The following is a 16,003-nucleotide window of genomic DNA, read 5'->3' as shown; positions in this document are numbered from 1 at the left end:
CCGAGCTCTGCCCTGCCAGGGAGGGGCTGGTGTGCTGCGGGCTCTGGGCCCCGCCAGCGCCAGGGGCAGGATGTGCAGCAGCCCCCGCCCGGCTCCGCAGGGACGCAAGTGGCACCAGATGCAGAGGGGCCCCGCTGGGTGCCTCACCTCAGCGCAGTCTGCTGCCCCCACCCCTCGCTGGCCGGCTGGGGGGCGGGGCTCGGTGGGGCTCTGACCTCCTGGCCCTGGGCCGGCCGCGGGAGAAGGGGACACGTCCCCCTGAGGCGCCTATTAACCGGGATGGCGGATCGAGTCTCCTGCATACAAAATGGCGGCAACCCAGCGTCTTCGCGCCTCCTCCCTGCACGCGCAGAGGCCGGACGGGGCGGGGCTGCGCATGCGCACGGCGTGACGCCGCACTCTTCCCTCCCCCTCCCTTCCCCCGGGCGGAGCGGGCGCGCTGACGTGTTACGCGCAGGATGTGGGCGGGGCGGGTCGCGCGCACGCGCGGGGGGCGGGTCGCGGCGGCGGGTGCAGCGGAGCCGGGGTTGCCGGGGCTGCGGGCGCCATGTCGGGCCGCTCGGTGCGAGCTGAAACCCGCAGCCGCGCCAAAGATGACATCAAAAAAGTGATGGCGGCCATCGAGCGCGTCCGCAAATGGTGAGAGGCGGGGCTTGGGGGCGGGGCCTCGAGACGAGGAGCCAATCACCGCGCCTCGCGGGCTGCGGCGGCGGGACGCCTCTGCAGAGTAGCCAATCAAAGCGCCGCGCGGGCTAGCGTTGAGGCCAGCGGGGGGAGGGGACACCCAATTACCGCTCTTTACGGTTTGAGAGGGCGGGGACACGCAGAGCCATCCGATTGGCAGGTGCTTCCCCCAATCACAATATGCCCCCCGGGGAGCGCCTCGCAGGAGTGTGTACTGGAGATTGGCGTGCTCCGTGATCAATCAGGGCCCGCGGGCGGAGGAGGCGGGATCTGCTGTTACCATGGGCCTAGGCTGGGCTGGGAGGCCACGCCCACACTGCATTGACCCGAATGGCCCCGCGTTCGTTCGCGTTCGCAGCGTCACCACGGGCCGGCCCGAGCCGAGCCGAGCGAAGCCGGAGCGGCAGAAGAGCCCGGCCCGGGGCGCGGAGACCCAGCGGGGCGCAGGCCGGATCCTGCCCGGAACCGGGCTCACCCCAGCCCGGCCGCTGACTGGCTTCGTGCTCCGGCAAGCCCCGCCCCCCTCGTGCCTCAGTTTCCTCACGGTGTGCGGGGCAGCGGCGCTCACCGAGCCGAGGGGGGGCGCCTGCCGCCCGCCCCGCCCCGCTCCCCGGGCGGTGCCTTGTCCCGCGCTCCCGGCTCCTGGCATCAGCCGGGCTGAACCTGGAGCGATCGCCACACTCACCGCTTGCCCGGCTCCGGGCGGGACACACGCTGCCCTCGGCTCGGCTGACCCTGGGACGCGAGGGAGGGAGAGATGGGACGGGGCGGGGGGCGTGGACACGCTGCCCTGCCTTGCCCTGCCCTGCCCTGGGGCCAGGGCTGCAAAGTGAAATGAACCAGACTTGTCAGGCACGGGGAGTCTGCCCCCCCCCGCTGGCCGGCAGCGGCTCAGTTCCGTGTCGCGGCCTGTCTGCCGGCAGACGATGCGCTGCTGACACCCGAGCCGGTTACAGCGCGATTTCATTCAGCTTCCGGCAGAGTCCGGGCAGGGGAAGATGCGGCAGCGATCTGCAGGAACGTGGTCCCAAAACGGGCTTGGGTGGGGAGGTGTGCGGCAGCAGTAACCACCTCTGACGGGCTGGGAGAGGAGTGCAGAGGTGTTCGCTTCCTCCTGTGCTTCTCACAGCAGCTAAGGCTGGGGGAGAGTAGCGCAGGGGTCATTACAGACCATGGAGCTCCTGCGTGGGGACCAGAGCTGGGAAAATCACCGTGTTTTCAGTTCACTGGCAATGCTGAATGTCAGAAATGAAACGTTTTGTTCCAAGGTGGAACAAATAAACTGTTGTATTTTAAAAAAAAAAAAAAAGAGAGAGAGGAAAGGAAAGGAAGAGCTAAGCTCACAGAATCAAGCAGGGTCACGTCCCTTATAGCTGAAAGCCCAGTGATGAGGGCACTCACCTGAGATGCAGGAGACGGGCTCAAGTCCCTGCTTCGCAGTAGGGGTTTGAGCCTGTGTCCCCCACATCCAAGTGAAGGCCCTAACCCCCAGGCGATGGGAGATTCGGGAATGGCTGGCTGTCAGTCTCTCTTGTTGCAGCTGTTCCACTGTGAATAACTAGTTGTCAGTGGAGCAGGGACTGGAATGGGGGTGTGCCCCCGCCTAGGTGAGAACCACCCGGGCTGTAGAGTTACTCTCATGTATGCTTGCTCTGGCACAATGGTATTTTACACAAAGTGAAACTGCTTAAGCAGGAGCGCCTCCCTCTCCCCCCCCAATATGTAATGGCCTGAGTGAGGGTTAGGGCACTCTCCTGAGATGTGTAGGCCCTTAGTTCAAGTAAGTCTGGAGCAAGGAGTTGAATGAAGTACAGTGATTCAAACGTAGGGCTCCCATAGCCCAGGTGAGGGCCCTAACCCCTGGGCTATTGGGTATAATAAGGGGGGCATCACCGCCTTCATTTTGGGAATGGTGCCCAAGGCCTCCGTTTATCCCACCATCCCAAACTGCCTCCCACCCTCTGCTAAGTGCTGCGAGCCCATCCACAGCTGGCAAAACCTCTAGCTTCCTCCCTGCTGCCACTCTTTAGGGAGCAGTTATGCATTGTCAACACAGAAATGTGCAGCATATTGAAAATGGGGACAGTATGGAATACATTGATTTTAATATCAAAATGAATAACACAGCATAACTACTGCATTATTGTTTCTGCGGTACCCAGAATGTGTTAAGTGCTGTACTAATACAAAAGACCCCTTCTGCCCCAAAAAGCTTATGGTATGGATTGATTAACTCTTATGATGGTGCAAGAGGGAAAAGTTAGGGGTATCTTTCTGACCAATGAAGGGGGCTGCCCCTAGTCAAAGTTCCCCTGAGTCAACAGCGCATCAGGCTGACAGTAAAGGCACATCAGTTTCATAGCCAATGGTACATCCACCTGCCTTTGACTGCACTAACCTGCTGCATCAGGCACCCAGTTTGCAGTTGGGTGAACTGGAGGTGGTCTTTGGATGTGTGACCAAGTGAGAATTAAACCTGCAACCTTCCAGATTGCGGTTGAGCACCTTAACCCAGTGTTTCTCAACGACTGGTCCATGGACCAGCCACCGGTCCCTGAGATCTCCCTGACACTGTATAGGAAACCTGAGATCTTCCTGGCACAGTATAGGAAGCCAGTCCCTGGTATCAAAAAGGTTGAGAAACACTGCCTTAACCCACTCAGCTGCCAACACCTATGGCTGTAATTAAAGCCTGTGGAAAGAGAAGGCCCAGATGGTCAAGTTTTCAACATTTTCTTTACAATGACAAAGGCTAGGAACAGATATTTTTTTAAAAACCTGAAAGCTGAGGTAGGGCACAAGATATAACCACCAGGCAAAAGGGGGCTGGCCCACAAACCACTGTAAAACACTCCTGCTCTGAGTGAATCTTGTGCAGAGTGTCTGAATCTCCTCTCACCAGTCACCACTACTCTCCTACCCTTGGTTCAGCAAGGAGGGATTGGAATAGGCTCCTCACTGCAAACCAGCTCTGTAGGCAAAGTGAGGTTTTGTAGACTCCACTGCACCCTGGCCTTGGTGATGTGAAGATGAGAGCCGCCAGTATAAAAACTGGGAAAGAGAGAGAGCTGTGCGGAGCATCTGAGCAAGCAGAGACCCCACTCTCTTTTCCAGTTGAGTCAGTGGGCTTGGAAAACCCTGCGCTGGAGATAATTGGAGAAAAGCACATTTGAAGGGGGACGAGGAGACAATGTTTCAACAACCCCTGACTCCGGATAAGTGTTTATAGACATAGCTCTCAGTGGTCCCCTCAGGGCACTGGAGTTCACACCTTTGCTGCTTTTCTGGACAGTTTTCTGGTGAGACGGTCAGTTTCACTCCGCTTCTATTCCTGCCCAAGCAAGCATAGGCAGAAGTAGCAGCACCGGCATGAACCTGAGCTGAATTTAATGGCTGTGTGCTGAGTAACCACTAGGACTTCCTCAGTTGTGAGGGTGGGAGAGTTTGCTTGCTCTGTTGGTTGTAACCCGTCTCGTAACTCCTGCTCGGCGGTAGGGAGAAGAAGTGGGTGACAGTTGGAGACACATCCCTTCGGATATTCAAGTGGGTGCCTGTAACAGACAGCAAAGAGGTAAGTGCGACACCCTCTGTAAGGAAGGTCCTTAAGGATTTGTGTGCTGGCTGGAGAGGAGGCGGCCGCACCTGGAAGAGAATTTGATTCAGATCACTGCTGAAGGGGATAGACACAAGTACTGCCCTTTGGAATGTCACCATGGCTCTCCTCCCACCAGGAAGGTGCGGCCTTGGGGATCTCCTCTGCATGGCTCAAACGAACCCTTAGGGCTCCCAGAAAAAACAAACGGGGCCGTCTCCCCTGGCTGCCCCTCGCTGTTCAGAGAACAGTGAACAAATTGTCAGGGGAGCTCTGGGGCTGATGGGTCTTTGGCCAGTGTGCCCCTTGGGAAATCCCTGGAGAGGCTCTGGAAGGCCAGGCCTGCCTATTGCAACGGACTGCCGGCCCGGGGCCAGGCCCAGCAATCCACACGGCATCTGTAATGTGACTTGCCCCCTTGTCTGCGGCTTCTACTTCAGCAGTCCCCAGGCTGGAGTTGCCCCTAGCACCGGCTGGCCGGCCAGAATGCCAGTGGAGACAGGAATGTACAGCAGTGACTCTCAGGCTTGTCCCATTCTGCTGCATGAAATGGGCCTATTGCGACGTCAGGAGAATCCAGAGGGCTGCAGGGCCCAGGAGAACAGACCAGGCAGCCTCACTTAATCATGTTTCCAAGCTGTGGGTGGACTGATTGTTTGTGAAAACTTTTCAGCGCTGCCTTGAACGGGCTCAGTGCGGGCGAGGGCTTGTACAGGCTTCTCCCCCATCAAACACCTCCCTCTGACCTCAGTCCACTCGTGGCATCTTTTGCTTCGCCACTGCTGGCTGCCACGCAGATCTGACCAAGCACGTCAGTCCAGCCCAGTCCTGGGTCCCGCCCCACAACTCGGTTTTAGGACCGTGCTTGAGCAGAGACTGGCAATTACAAAAGATTATTCAGCAGGTCTTGAAACTGACCGGCCGTTGTCCAACTGTCAGGCTACGGATCAAGATCCTGTGGCGACCGGCTCTCCCGCCAGCTCTGATCCCCCTCCCACACCTTCCCTGCGACAGTCAGAGTCTTGGTTACACATGCAAACAATTTAGGGCAGGCAGGGATAAGCAGCCAAGATCACAAACTGGCACTGACATGCTGAGGGCAGCTACATAGGTACATTGCCCGTGTGTGTGTGTGGGCTGGTCATTTCCTGCCCTGGTGCAGGATTTTACACTCCGTAGGGTGAGACTCTTCGTTGCTTGCAGCCTCCTCTGCAGTTCGGTTCTGCTCTCCAGCCGAGCGTTCGCTGCACCCTGTCTAATTCTGGATTCCTCCTTCCCAGCTGAATTTACCCCAAAACCATCCGGCAAAGGAAGACATGGAACAGCTCTGGGCTGGGGGAGGGAGACGGAGGCTGATATTTAACTGGTTGGAAAAGCCTCTGGAAGTGATGAGTTTTGGCTGGGGATGGCAGGAGCAGGAAGAGGGAGGGATCCAGAGGCAGCTTCAAGGATCCCTTGGCTGTGGCCTGCAGAGCATGAGTACAGAACCGCTGAGCCTGGCAAATGCCCTTCGGGCTAGATTGAGCCCGTCCCAGTCACTGCCCTTGTGGCCGGGACAGGTACGGTGTCCAAAGCAATAAGTGAGTGTCCCTCTGCCTGTGCTATTGCTGCTGCCTGGAGGGAGGGGGGTCACTGGGCAGGGCAGTGCTCCTGGCAACCCTCCTGCATCTCTCCTCTCTGCTTGCTCACTGTGGCTCTGGTAACCCCATGCTCTCTCCCCCTTCAAGAAAGAGAAGTCCAAATCAAGTAGCAGTGCTGCGCGAGAACCCAATGGCTTCCCAGCTGATACATCTGCCAACTCCTCCCTCCTAGAGTTCCAGGGTGAGTCTGCCCACCCCCAGCCCCTGACTCCCCAGGACCAGGCTGGCAGGGAAAGGGCACTGCTGCTGTTCACAGCAAGAGTGTTTTATCAATACTGAGCTGTCATCAGTATCTGTGTCTTACGCATCCCTCCAGGAGCAGCACAGATTTCCACAAGGGATGTTGTTCCGACACATACTGGGTCAGACCAATGGTCCATCCAGCCCAGTATCTTGTCTTCCGACGGTGGCCAAGGCTGGGTGTATCGGAGGGAATGAATCGTCAAGTGAGCCATCCCCAGCCGTCATCCAGCCCCAGCTTCTGGTCTCGGCCCCCCATGGCTTTCAGCTGCCCTCCGGGGCTCTAGGAGCACTCTGTGATGAAGGGATTTGGGGAGAGATTTTCCTACCCCGCCAGTTCCATCAAGGTCTCAGGAGCTCATAGGCTTCTCTGCGCCTCCCTAGGCAGAGGAAGGGCCTCGGGCCCGTGGCTGTGTGCTCTGGGCTTTGACTGCCTGCCAAGGGAAGGTGGCCAGGCCTTAATTAGCCTGAGGCCATGTGGCCTGTATTCCCTGATGTGCTCCGTTCCTGTACCCTGTAGAGCAGGGATCTGCCATGGTGATGGGACCCTGGTGGTCCAGTCATTCACTTCGTAGTGATGTCCGAAGGCGGGTCGTGAGCCAGTCCAGCTTGGGAACAGCTTGGAGTCCGCTCCCACACCAGGTGCTCTTAGCTCAGCAAACAGCCCAGGAACCCCTCCTCTGCCTTCTCGTGTCCCATGTTCGAGCCTTTCCTTCTCCCCGACGAGCGGTATCCTCTCTCCCGTGGACTGACTAATACTGGAAATCCAGGGGCAGCCTAGCGTACAGGGCTTGGGAGCCCCATATGGGGAGGCGGCTGCAGAATCCTCCCTGCCCCTGCTCCAAATGACTCCTTGGGCCATTCTCCCTGGGGCTCCATCTTTCAGTGCTGCCCCCTGCTGGGTGCCATGTGCTACGGCGGCAGTGAACCAGGCATCCCCCCTAACATGCGGATGGCTTTCCAGATGAGACCAGTAACCAGAGCTCCCTGTCGGACGTCTACCAGCTCAAGGTCGACAGCAGCCCCAACTCGAGCCCCAGCCCCCAGCAGAGCGAGTCGATGAGTCCAGCACACACCTCTGACTTCCGCACGGACGACTCGCAGCCACCTACGCTGGGGCAGGAGCCCCTGGAAGGTAGGTGCACCCAGCTGCCTTGGGGGAGGAGATCCTGGTGGCAGGCTGGAGAACCCTAGGGCAAGTGCAGTTCAGCCAGCCATTCTGGGCCTGGCCAGCCCTGGGGGAGACACGGGGGGGGTGAGTTTCTGCTCCTTGCCCCAGGTGGGGACATTTGCTGCCAGGTTCCTGTGCCGGGGACTCCATGCTGCAGGCATGGCTGGGAAGCTGTTTCTGGCATGTTTGGAGCAGCGCTGTTGTGTGTCCACAATGGTGTTGGCTTTTCGTAGGCCCCCCTGCAGTGCGAGGGCAGCAGAGACCTGAATGCCCTCGAGGCACGGTGCTCCCCATTGAGTCCTGCGAGTATGCTGTGCCCGCAGGCAAGGTGGCCATGGCTGGCTGGCTCAGTCGGTGAGACCACGGAGAGCTCTTGCTGCTAACATTGGATTCCCGGGGCCAGCACATCCATAATACTCCCCATTCCCTTCCAGAGCCCTGCCTGCCTTCTTCTGAAGTTGCAGATGAGCCTCCCACACTCACGAAGGAAGAGCCTGTCCCTCTCGAGACTCAGGTAGGCGGCAGGGGAACCAAAGCTTTCCGTACATATGAGCAGGCCCAAACAACACCGTTCATCCCACTGGTGTGTTAACTCTGAAATCTAATGATGGCACTTTATGGGTCTGCATTATGAACAGTTTCGTGGCTGCCCATTTGAGCAGAAGCATCCAGCTAATGCACTTTCCCCCAGTCTTGGGCTGCCCTCTCCCCAGTTTCCCCTGCAGTTTCCATGCTGCAGCTCTGAGCTGTCAGGGCCAAAACCGGCAGTGTCTGGAGAACTGAAAATGTGGGGGCAGCCTGAAATAATCACAGTCACTAACCTGGGGCCACTGCACTGGGCCTGCTGTTCTCATCAGGTCATTAAACTGCTCCCCACCCAGACAGCTGGATCCAGAGGCCTGGCCTCAGATGTGAGATCGGTTGCCATGGAGCACACGGGGCCATAGATCCAGGACACTGGTCAGAGCCAGCTCATGCTCTTGGTGCTGCTAGTGGCCGAGGCAGGGGTCTACGAGCCACTGAGCCTCATGGTCGGACTGAATCCTCTGCCCTTCCTTTCAGTCCTTTTGGCTCCTTATGAGTAGAGACCCCCAGGCCATGGCTGAGCTGTGCGCAGAGCTGGGAGCTGCATCCTGCCCTGCCAGTAACTCCTGCTCTCTTGCTGTTGCAGGAAACTGAAGAGGAGGAAGATTCTGGGGCACCGCCTCTGAAGAGATTTTGTGCCGATCAGAACTCTCTGTGCCACACAGCCTCGGAGAGCTAGCCTTCCTGCCGGCCCCCCTGCAGAGCCGGCCTGCCCTCCCCAGGGATGGGCCCCTCCTGTCAGCTCCCCCCACAGAGCCGGCCTGCCCTCCCCAGGGACGAGCCCCTCCCGCCGGCTGCCCGCTGCCCCTGCAGAACCAGTCTGCCCTCTCCAGGGACAGGCCCCTCCTGCCAGCCCCAGAGAGCCGGCCTGCCCTCCTCAGGGATGGACCCATCCCATCAGCCCCCCACCACCCCCGCAGAGCCGGCCTGCCCTCCCTAGGGATGGGCCCCTCCTGCCGGCCCCCCGCAGAGCCGGCCTGCCTCTCCTACCACCCCTCGCAGAGGAACTAGTCTGTCCTTCCCTCCGGGCCAGGCCAGGGCACCTCCAGCCATCAGTACATGCAAACTTGCCTCTATTTATTGGCTCCCTTTTCCTGCTGCTCTGTGCTGGTGCGGTGTGGTGGTCTGTGCATACAGCCTGCTCCTGTGAGGGGCTGAGCCCGCCGGGTCTCCTGCTCTGCCTGGGCGCTGGATGAGAACGGCAGGCTGGCAGATGCTGTTCCCCTGCAGGATGAGGAGTCTGTGCTTGAGTGATGGCATCCAGGGCCCCGTGCCCCCAGCTGCCGGGAACGTAAGAGCCGTTCCCACTGCACTGAGTAGTTTCTCTTTCTCCTGGTGACCATGTCCTGGAGTTTCTGGTAAACAAGCCTCGCGGAGGGGTTGGAGGGAGGAGTCCCTAGGGGAGCATCTGGGGCAGGAGACCTCATAGCCCCGGGGGTCTGACGGCCTTTGCCTGGCAGGGCAGGGAGTCCAAGCTGGGACACTGTGCAATAGCTGTTGGTTTAAGCCATTAGTGCTGGAGGAGACAGGCGCCTTCGCGCTATGGAGGAGAGGCAAACGAACATCAGGGCACAGCCCCCCCAGCCATGTGCTGTGGGGCCCCTGGAGCTGTCTTGGGCCCCCCCCCCCCGCAGAGTGGCAGCATGAAAGGGTGCAGGCTGTAGGCCCAGAGCCCAGCTAGCACTGGATGCAGGGAGGCTGCCCACCAGATCCGTGACTGACTGCATCCTGCACCTGGCACGGCCCCTCCGTTTCTAATGTGAGTGCCCATGGGAGAGGCTGAGACACTGCCGAGGTCTTCAGCCTGAGGGAGGGGAGCTCCTGCTGTGAGGCCCGCTACAAGTCTGACCTCAGGGACAGGGAAGGACACAGCAGGGTCTAGGGTCTCCCCAGCCAACCCTGGGGCCTTGCTTCTCACTCTCCCAGCGCTGTCAGAGCAATGCCTTTCCCAGTGCACCCTTACGGGGCCTGCCCTTTGGGCCCAGTATCGCTGCACTCTCTCTGGGCACCTCCCTCAGCCATCTCCCAGTGAGAGAGGCTCCCCGGGCTTGTTTACCATGGAGCTCCTGTCCCTCCTCCAACGTCATGGTCCTGTTTCCTCTTTGTTGCGATCTGCATGTCAAATCGAGTCTGTGATTGAGTCTCTTGAAGCCGAAGGCGCCGGCTGTGCGTGGAAGTGGAGAGATATTTTAGCACTGAATAGAATATTTTTAAAATTAAACTATTTGAAATACACTGGGTGACTTTCTCTGGAGAGGGCTGGATCTCCACCAACCTCCCAGGCACAGCTCCATGGAGCAATGTGAGTGAAGTAGTGACCAAGACACAGGGACAGCGTCTCCCCGGGGAAGGGGCGTCAGGGGCTGCTCTGTTCACTTTGAGTCGATGCAGCTGTGTATTCTGCTTAGGTGCTGCACGCCGAGTGTGCTGGAGGATTTGGCCTAGCAGTACGCACAGGGCGGCACTCACCCTGTGGCTGTAGCCCCTCCCTGACTATATGAGGCAGTGACGCCTTGATCCCCCCATGGTCCGTCTTACTGCCCAGTAACGATCCCCACGTGCAGTGCTTGCTGTGTCTAGGCGAAGCCCAGATCGAGGAGCCGTGTCTGTTCAGTGAATGATCTGCAAATCCAACTCAAGTGGCCAAGGATCTTCATCTGAAGCAGCACCTGCTCAACCAGGCCAGGCGGCCTGCTTCAGCACAAGGCCCTCGTCAGATGGGGTCACCTGAGGGTTTGGAGAGTGCTGCTGCTTTGTGTCCAGGAGCTGGTGAATGGTGCCTTGCCAACGAAGAGAGGAGCTGTTCCCCATCAAGTGCACCGAGGAAAATGTTGCATGAGACCAACTGAGGCTACTCCAAGCCCCTGGGGACTCAGTCTTCCGTCTCCAGGAGCGTGCACCAGCCTGGTGTGAATGCTGATGTGCGGGATCGAGCGGATCCAGTCAACCACTCCCCAGTACTGCACAAGGAGGTCAGAGACCCATACCCTTTACTCCAGTTCGGGCCCTGGGGCATCCGTAGACTCCGGTACCAATAAGGGTGACGCCAGCACCGGCTGTGTCTGTGTCAGGAGCATATCAGGCAACAACAGACCTCCCGTGCCCTTCTGTCCCCACTTCCTTTGCCAGGGCTGCGTCCTGTTGGCTGGGTGGGCTGCTGCCCCTCTGAGTCAGCACCGCGCCCCCGTGTTTCCCATTCACAGTCAGTGGAAGGGTCTGGTGCTGGGACCTGGCACCGGGGACTTCTTCGTTATCCCGGCGGCTGGTGCCACCAATGTTGCCATGGCGACAGGCGCCGGCCCTTCAATGGGCCTATCAGTTACCGTGGGCCTGCTGCTGACTTCAGGGTGGGCTGTGCTTCCAGCACTGGGAGCGGCGGAAGCATACGCGGCGCCGGCAGTGCCGTTTCCACTGTCTGCACCAGCCCCCTCGTCATTCTGGGCTTCGGACGAGTCTGACCGGTTGCTCAAACCCTCAGAGCTTGCTCTGCCTCTGTCCCCTGAAGCCTGGGACTCCACGGTGTCCAAATCAAGATCTTACTCCTGCTCTCCAGCCCCTGGCCTGCAGCAGAGCCGTTCATGAAGCGTTATGGGTACAAGGACTGGAGTTCTTCTCACAGCAGGGACTGGAGCACCAGGCCAGGTGCCTACTGGCCACCAATGCTCTATTCATACCAGCGGTCTCCATGGAATCTGTGGGACCTCCTCAGTTGCCAGGTCCCACTCCTCATCCCGCTCAAAGATGAGATTGCAAACTAAGTCTGTGGTGATGACTCTCCATCTGCCACAGATCCAGGTACCAGGAGTCATCCCCTCGCGGAGCCTCCAACGTCATCCCATCTGGGCCTGTCAGTCCTGGAGCACGATCCGGCTCTGTTGCAGGTAACAGGTTCATCCTCATCCCTGGCCAATTCCGTGGCACTGGGCTCTTCCTCCCCTTTGGTACGGTAGGATTTCAAGGCCTATCAGGACCTATTGTGGCACATGGCTGCCTTCCTAGGTATCCAAGCGGAGTCCCTGCAGGAGAACACCCATAGGTTAGTGGATATCCTGCAGCCGTCTGCCCCAGGAGGGTCCTCCCTATTAATGATGTATTGCTTGAGCCTGCTAAGGTTCTCTGGAGCACACCGGCTTTGGTGCTGCCTGCAGCATGTGCATGGAAAAGTGCTACTTTGTTCTGATGCAGGGATTTGAGAGTTTTTAGTCTCATCTGACCCCAAACTCCCTGGTCATAACCACGGTGAACAAGAGAGCCCAGCAGACCAGGTTTAAGTCCATTCCCAGGGAGAAGGACTCTAAACGGATGGATCTGATGGGCATTCTCTTCCTTGCAGATGCAAATTGCTAACCAGCAGGCACTGCTGTCCACGTACACCTTTGCCAACTGGACAGCGATGTCTAAATTTGCAGTTGTCCAAGGCCTCGAGGGAGGAATTTCAGGCTTTTGTCACTGAAGGCTGTTTGGTGGCTAGGGCTTCTTTGCAGTCTGCACTGGACATTGCAGTAATTTGGCCAGAGTGATGGTGTCTGTGTAACCATGAGGAGGTCTTCCTGGCTGCAGAATTCAGGCATCGCTCCCAGTGTCCAGCAGGCCATTGAAGATTTGCCCTGGGATGGGCAGCTGCTGTTCTCAGATATGAAAGACTGTGCACTCTTCCGGCAGGGACTCCAGGGCTTCCCTGCAGTCTTTCAGAGTGTACATGCTGGTGGCTACAGAGGCCGCGACGGCGTTCAATGGCAACAACAACAGCAGTATCATCCATAGCTTTTCACTCCCCCGAGGCAGCGGAACTGCCCCAGAAAAAGGCATAGATCCCACAGGAGGAAGCAGTTGGGTTTGGGATTCAGCCAGTTCACATGCCATCCCCTGGCACCTCCCAAGCACCCACTTTAACTCCTCGCTCCAGAGCAGTGTTTCAGTCATTGCTGTCTCCTCCCCCCCCTCCATTTGGGGACAGGATGGCGTGCTTTTACAATGTTTGGGGCTTGATCACCACTGACCGCTGGGTCCTAAGCACCAACAGATCACGCTATGCCATCTAGTTCCTCTCCATCTGTCCCTCTTCAGAGACCCATCTCATGAGATTCTGCTCCTTGAGCAGGTTCGCTCTCTGATGACATTGGCAGAGGCGGAGTTGGTTCTGCCAGATCACCAGGATCAGGGGTTTCTAATCCCGGTACTTTCTGGTGCCCAAATCCAAGGGCAGGAGAGTAAGGCCCATTCTTGACCTTTGTGGCCCCAACAAATATATCAAGTACATGAGGTTCCAAATGGTCTCTCAATTATCCTCCCCGTGTTGTCTTAAATGACTGGTTTGCTGCCCTGGACTGTCAGGATACGTGCTTTCATGCGGAAATTTTGCCAAGTCACAGAAAATTCCTTCAATTCATCGTGGCAGAGCACCATTTTCAGTACACAGTGCTTCACTTCAGCCTCTCTTTGGCCCCTCGGGTTTTCACCAAATGCATGGTCATCGTCACGGCATATCACAGGAAGAAAGGGATCCACAACTTCCCGTATCTGACGACTGGGTGCTGAGGGCTAGGTCCAGAGAGGAAGTCCTTATTTATGTCAGTGATGCACTGCACTTGCCTGACTATCTGGATCTCATCCTAAATGCAGGGAAGTCAGCCTTGGTTCCTGCTCAGAACATGGAGCTCATTGGGGCCCTAATAGACTCTGTGAGTTCAAGACCCTTTATGCCAACTGTCCATGTTCAGGTGATTTGCCAACTCTGCCTCATTCTGCAGTCTCAGCCTTCCTTGAGCATTCGGATGTGCATGAGGCTTTTGGGCCACATGTCCACTTGCATGCAGGTGATCCACTTCGCAAGGCTGCGTCTACACCCTCTTCAAATGTGGCTCAGGACAGTTTACTAGACTCTTCACTCCTTTCACAACTTGGTCTGTCTCCCTCCACGGTCCTGGACCCATTGCAGTGGTGGATGCTTCTCTAGAATGTCTGCCAGTTTCCCTTCATCCAACCCTTGACAACCAGGTCTGTTGTCATTGAAGCCACTCTGATGGGCTGGGGGGCACATGTGGGGTTCCTCTGTTCGGCTCTTGAGGGGGCTTCCATCTCAGCTGGCAGTCTGCTGTCTCCTATGCCCTTCCCCTGATCCCGATCATCCCACAGTTCATCCACAAGCTGAAAGCGGATGGGGCCAAGCTCATTTTGATTGCCCTGGCATGACCGAAGCAGTGCTGGTTCTCTGACCTTCTCACATTGTCTGTTTGGCCTCCCATACCACTCCCTTTCCATCCTGACCTGCTCATTCAGAATCACAGCCACACGTTGCATCCCACGCTCAGCTCCCTGCAGCTCATGGCACAGTTGCTGCGTGGATGAATGAAGAGGATGAGCGGCGTTCAACGGCTGTTCTGCAGGTTCTATTCAAGAGTAGAGAGCTCTACCAGGATGGGATAGTCATCTAAACGGATGTGGTTTTCAGCGTGGTCATTGGCCTCTGGAATTCAGCCACCGCTGGCTTTCTATCCAGGTCATCTTGGTGTCTGTGCTGTACCTTCGGTCTTGGGACTTGTGCTTAGTTCATTGAGAGTGCATCTGGCAGCGATATCAGTATTTCATCCCCCCAATCAGGGAAGATCAGTTTTCTCCAGTGCCAAATTCCTGCTCTGTAGGATGGCTTCCAGGTCCCGACTATTTACCTCTTCTTTCCCTGTGGGTGTCAGCAGCCGAGTTGTTCAAGATGTTCCTTTTTCAGGATCGTTGGCTTCTGCAAAACTCACCAAGCTCTGGGGACCTGGTCGTATTGATGAATCCGGATCTTTGCTCACTGTCCAGGCTTGTGCATTTATGACTTGCCCGAAAAAGGGCTAGTCCCAGCCTATGATTATGGGGTAGGCCAGTTTTTCAACTAAGGGTACTGTGCAGTATAGTCTCCCACTGTCAGTTGTAGCTGCTGGCTGGGGTATTTCTTGACATTGCCATGTACACAGTGCAGGTCTGACCCACTCTAGGGCTGCAACTGGAATCTGTGGGTCCTGGTCCTGTTCCCTGAGGTGCCTGGCGGCCCCACAGATGATGTTGTATTTGTATATGTTGTATGTACCGAGTGCCTTGCCTGGGGGTACCCCACTAGTCCGAGGGGTGGTCTGACCATCCATATCATTGTGGATTCTGGCTCACCCCGCCTCTCACCGCTCCATTTCCTGCCCTTTGAGACCTTAGGTGATTCTGCCCCATGTGCTCTTTCGGCTCCTACAAAGCCCTCCGTTAGCCTTACTGCTTCAGCTAACGTACCTGGCAGTGCCGCATCACCCACTCCTGGCCTTCCACAGGTAATATCTTTATGAATGGTTCGGTCACGATGGCCTCGGCCACGTGGCCCCGGATCACTCCTCTGGATGGAGCCATTTCCAACACGGTTCCCTCAACTGCTGCACTAATAATCAGGGCCTCGTCCCCCGGGGTAGCTCTCCATTCCGAACTGTGGGTGATGGGTCTTCTCGGAAATACCCACATAGTCCAAAATGGCAGACTTGACTTGTTTGTAGTCGTATGCCCTCTCCAAGTCCAGGTTACGATAGGCTGCCTGGCCAGACCCATCGAGTACAGGGCCAGAATCAAAGCCCGTTGTTCTGGGGGCCACTGGGCTGCTAGTGCCACCCTCTCAGATGTAACTAGGAAGGCTTCAGAGTCATCGTCCCACCTCATCTTGGTCAGCTTTACTGATACTGGCAGGGAACCTCTTCAGTGGGCGCATGACCTGCTGGGACTCCCTGGGGGCCTAGAGCCCACACTACCTGCTGCATCATCTCCTTTTGAAACCCCTGCTTCTGGCCAGCAGGCCCCAGCTGTCGTCGTTGTGTGGGCCGCAGCCGTTGCTGCTGGAACTGCTGTGGCGGGGCAGCTCGCTGCTGCTGCTGCTGCTGCTGCTGCATCTCCGCTAAAAAGCACTCACTCACCTTGTGCGGTAAGGGGGGGCTCTTTGGGACACGTCCCTGGGGTGCTCCAGGAGAGGGGTGTGTGCACGGCGAGTCGGAGAACTGTGGTAGCAGTGTCCATTGGGCCTGCGCATGGGCTGTCCCCGTCCCCATGCTGTGCCACAAGGCCGGCGGGCGGGTGCAG

The 16,003-nt window shown here is 57.6% G+C and overlaps 1 protein-coding gene across 1 annotated transcript; it reads left to right on the top strand.

Moving 5' to 3' along the window:
• The first annotated feature begins 521 nt into the window (after nt 1–521).
• Nucleotides 522–10,498, top strand: BCL7B (BAF chromatin remodeling complex subunit BCL7B). Its single transcript, XM_067537742.1, has 6 exons — nt 522–639; nt 4,180–4,255; nt 6,004–6,097; nt 7,121–7,291; nt 7,762–7,841; nt 8,499–10,498. Exons 1-6 carry the CDS (start codon nt 548–550, stop codon nt 8,589–8,591), a joined length of 606 nt encoding a protein of 201 aa, XP_067393843.1. The 5' UTR covers nt 522–547; the 3' UTR covers nt 8,592–10,498.
• The last annotated feature ends 5,505 nt before the right edge of the window (nt 10,499–16,003 follow it).

Source organism: Emydura macquarii, unplaced genomic scaffold (assembly GCF_026122565.2).
Source record: "Emydura macquarii macquarii isolate MOO-44397 ecotype Brisbane River unplaced genomic scaffold, CSIRO-AGI_Emac_v2 contig_450, whole genome shotgun sequence".
Lineage (NCBI taxonomy): Eukaryota > Metazoa > Chordata > Testudines > Chelidae > Emydura > Emydura macquarii.
This window is presented reverse-complemented; position numbering and strand designations above follow the sequence as displayed.

What these genes read in the sequence shown, in the direction of transcription:
- BCL7B (XM_067537742.1), top strand. Translation starts at nt 548, where the DNA reads ATGTCGGGCCGCTCGGTGCGAGCTGAAACCCGCAGCCGCGCCAAAGAT. An exon ending in CTCCCTCCTAGAGTTCCAGG is followed by an intron (nt 6,098 to 7,120) that starts GTGAGTCTGCCC and finishes ATGGCTTTCCAG; the next exon opens with ATGAGACCAGTAACCAGAGC. An exon ending in GGGGCAGGAGCCCCTGGAAG is followed by an intron (nt 7,292 to 7,761) that starts GTAGGTGCACCC and finishes ATTCCCTTCCAG; the next exon opens with AGCCCTGCCTGCCTTCTTCT.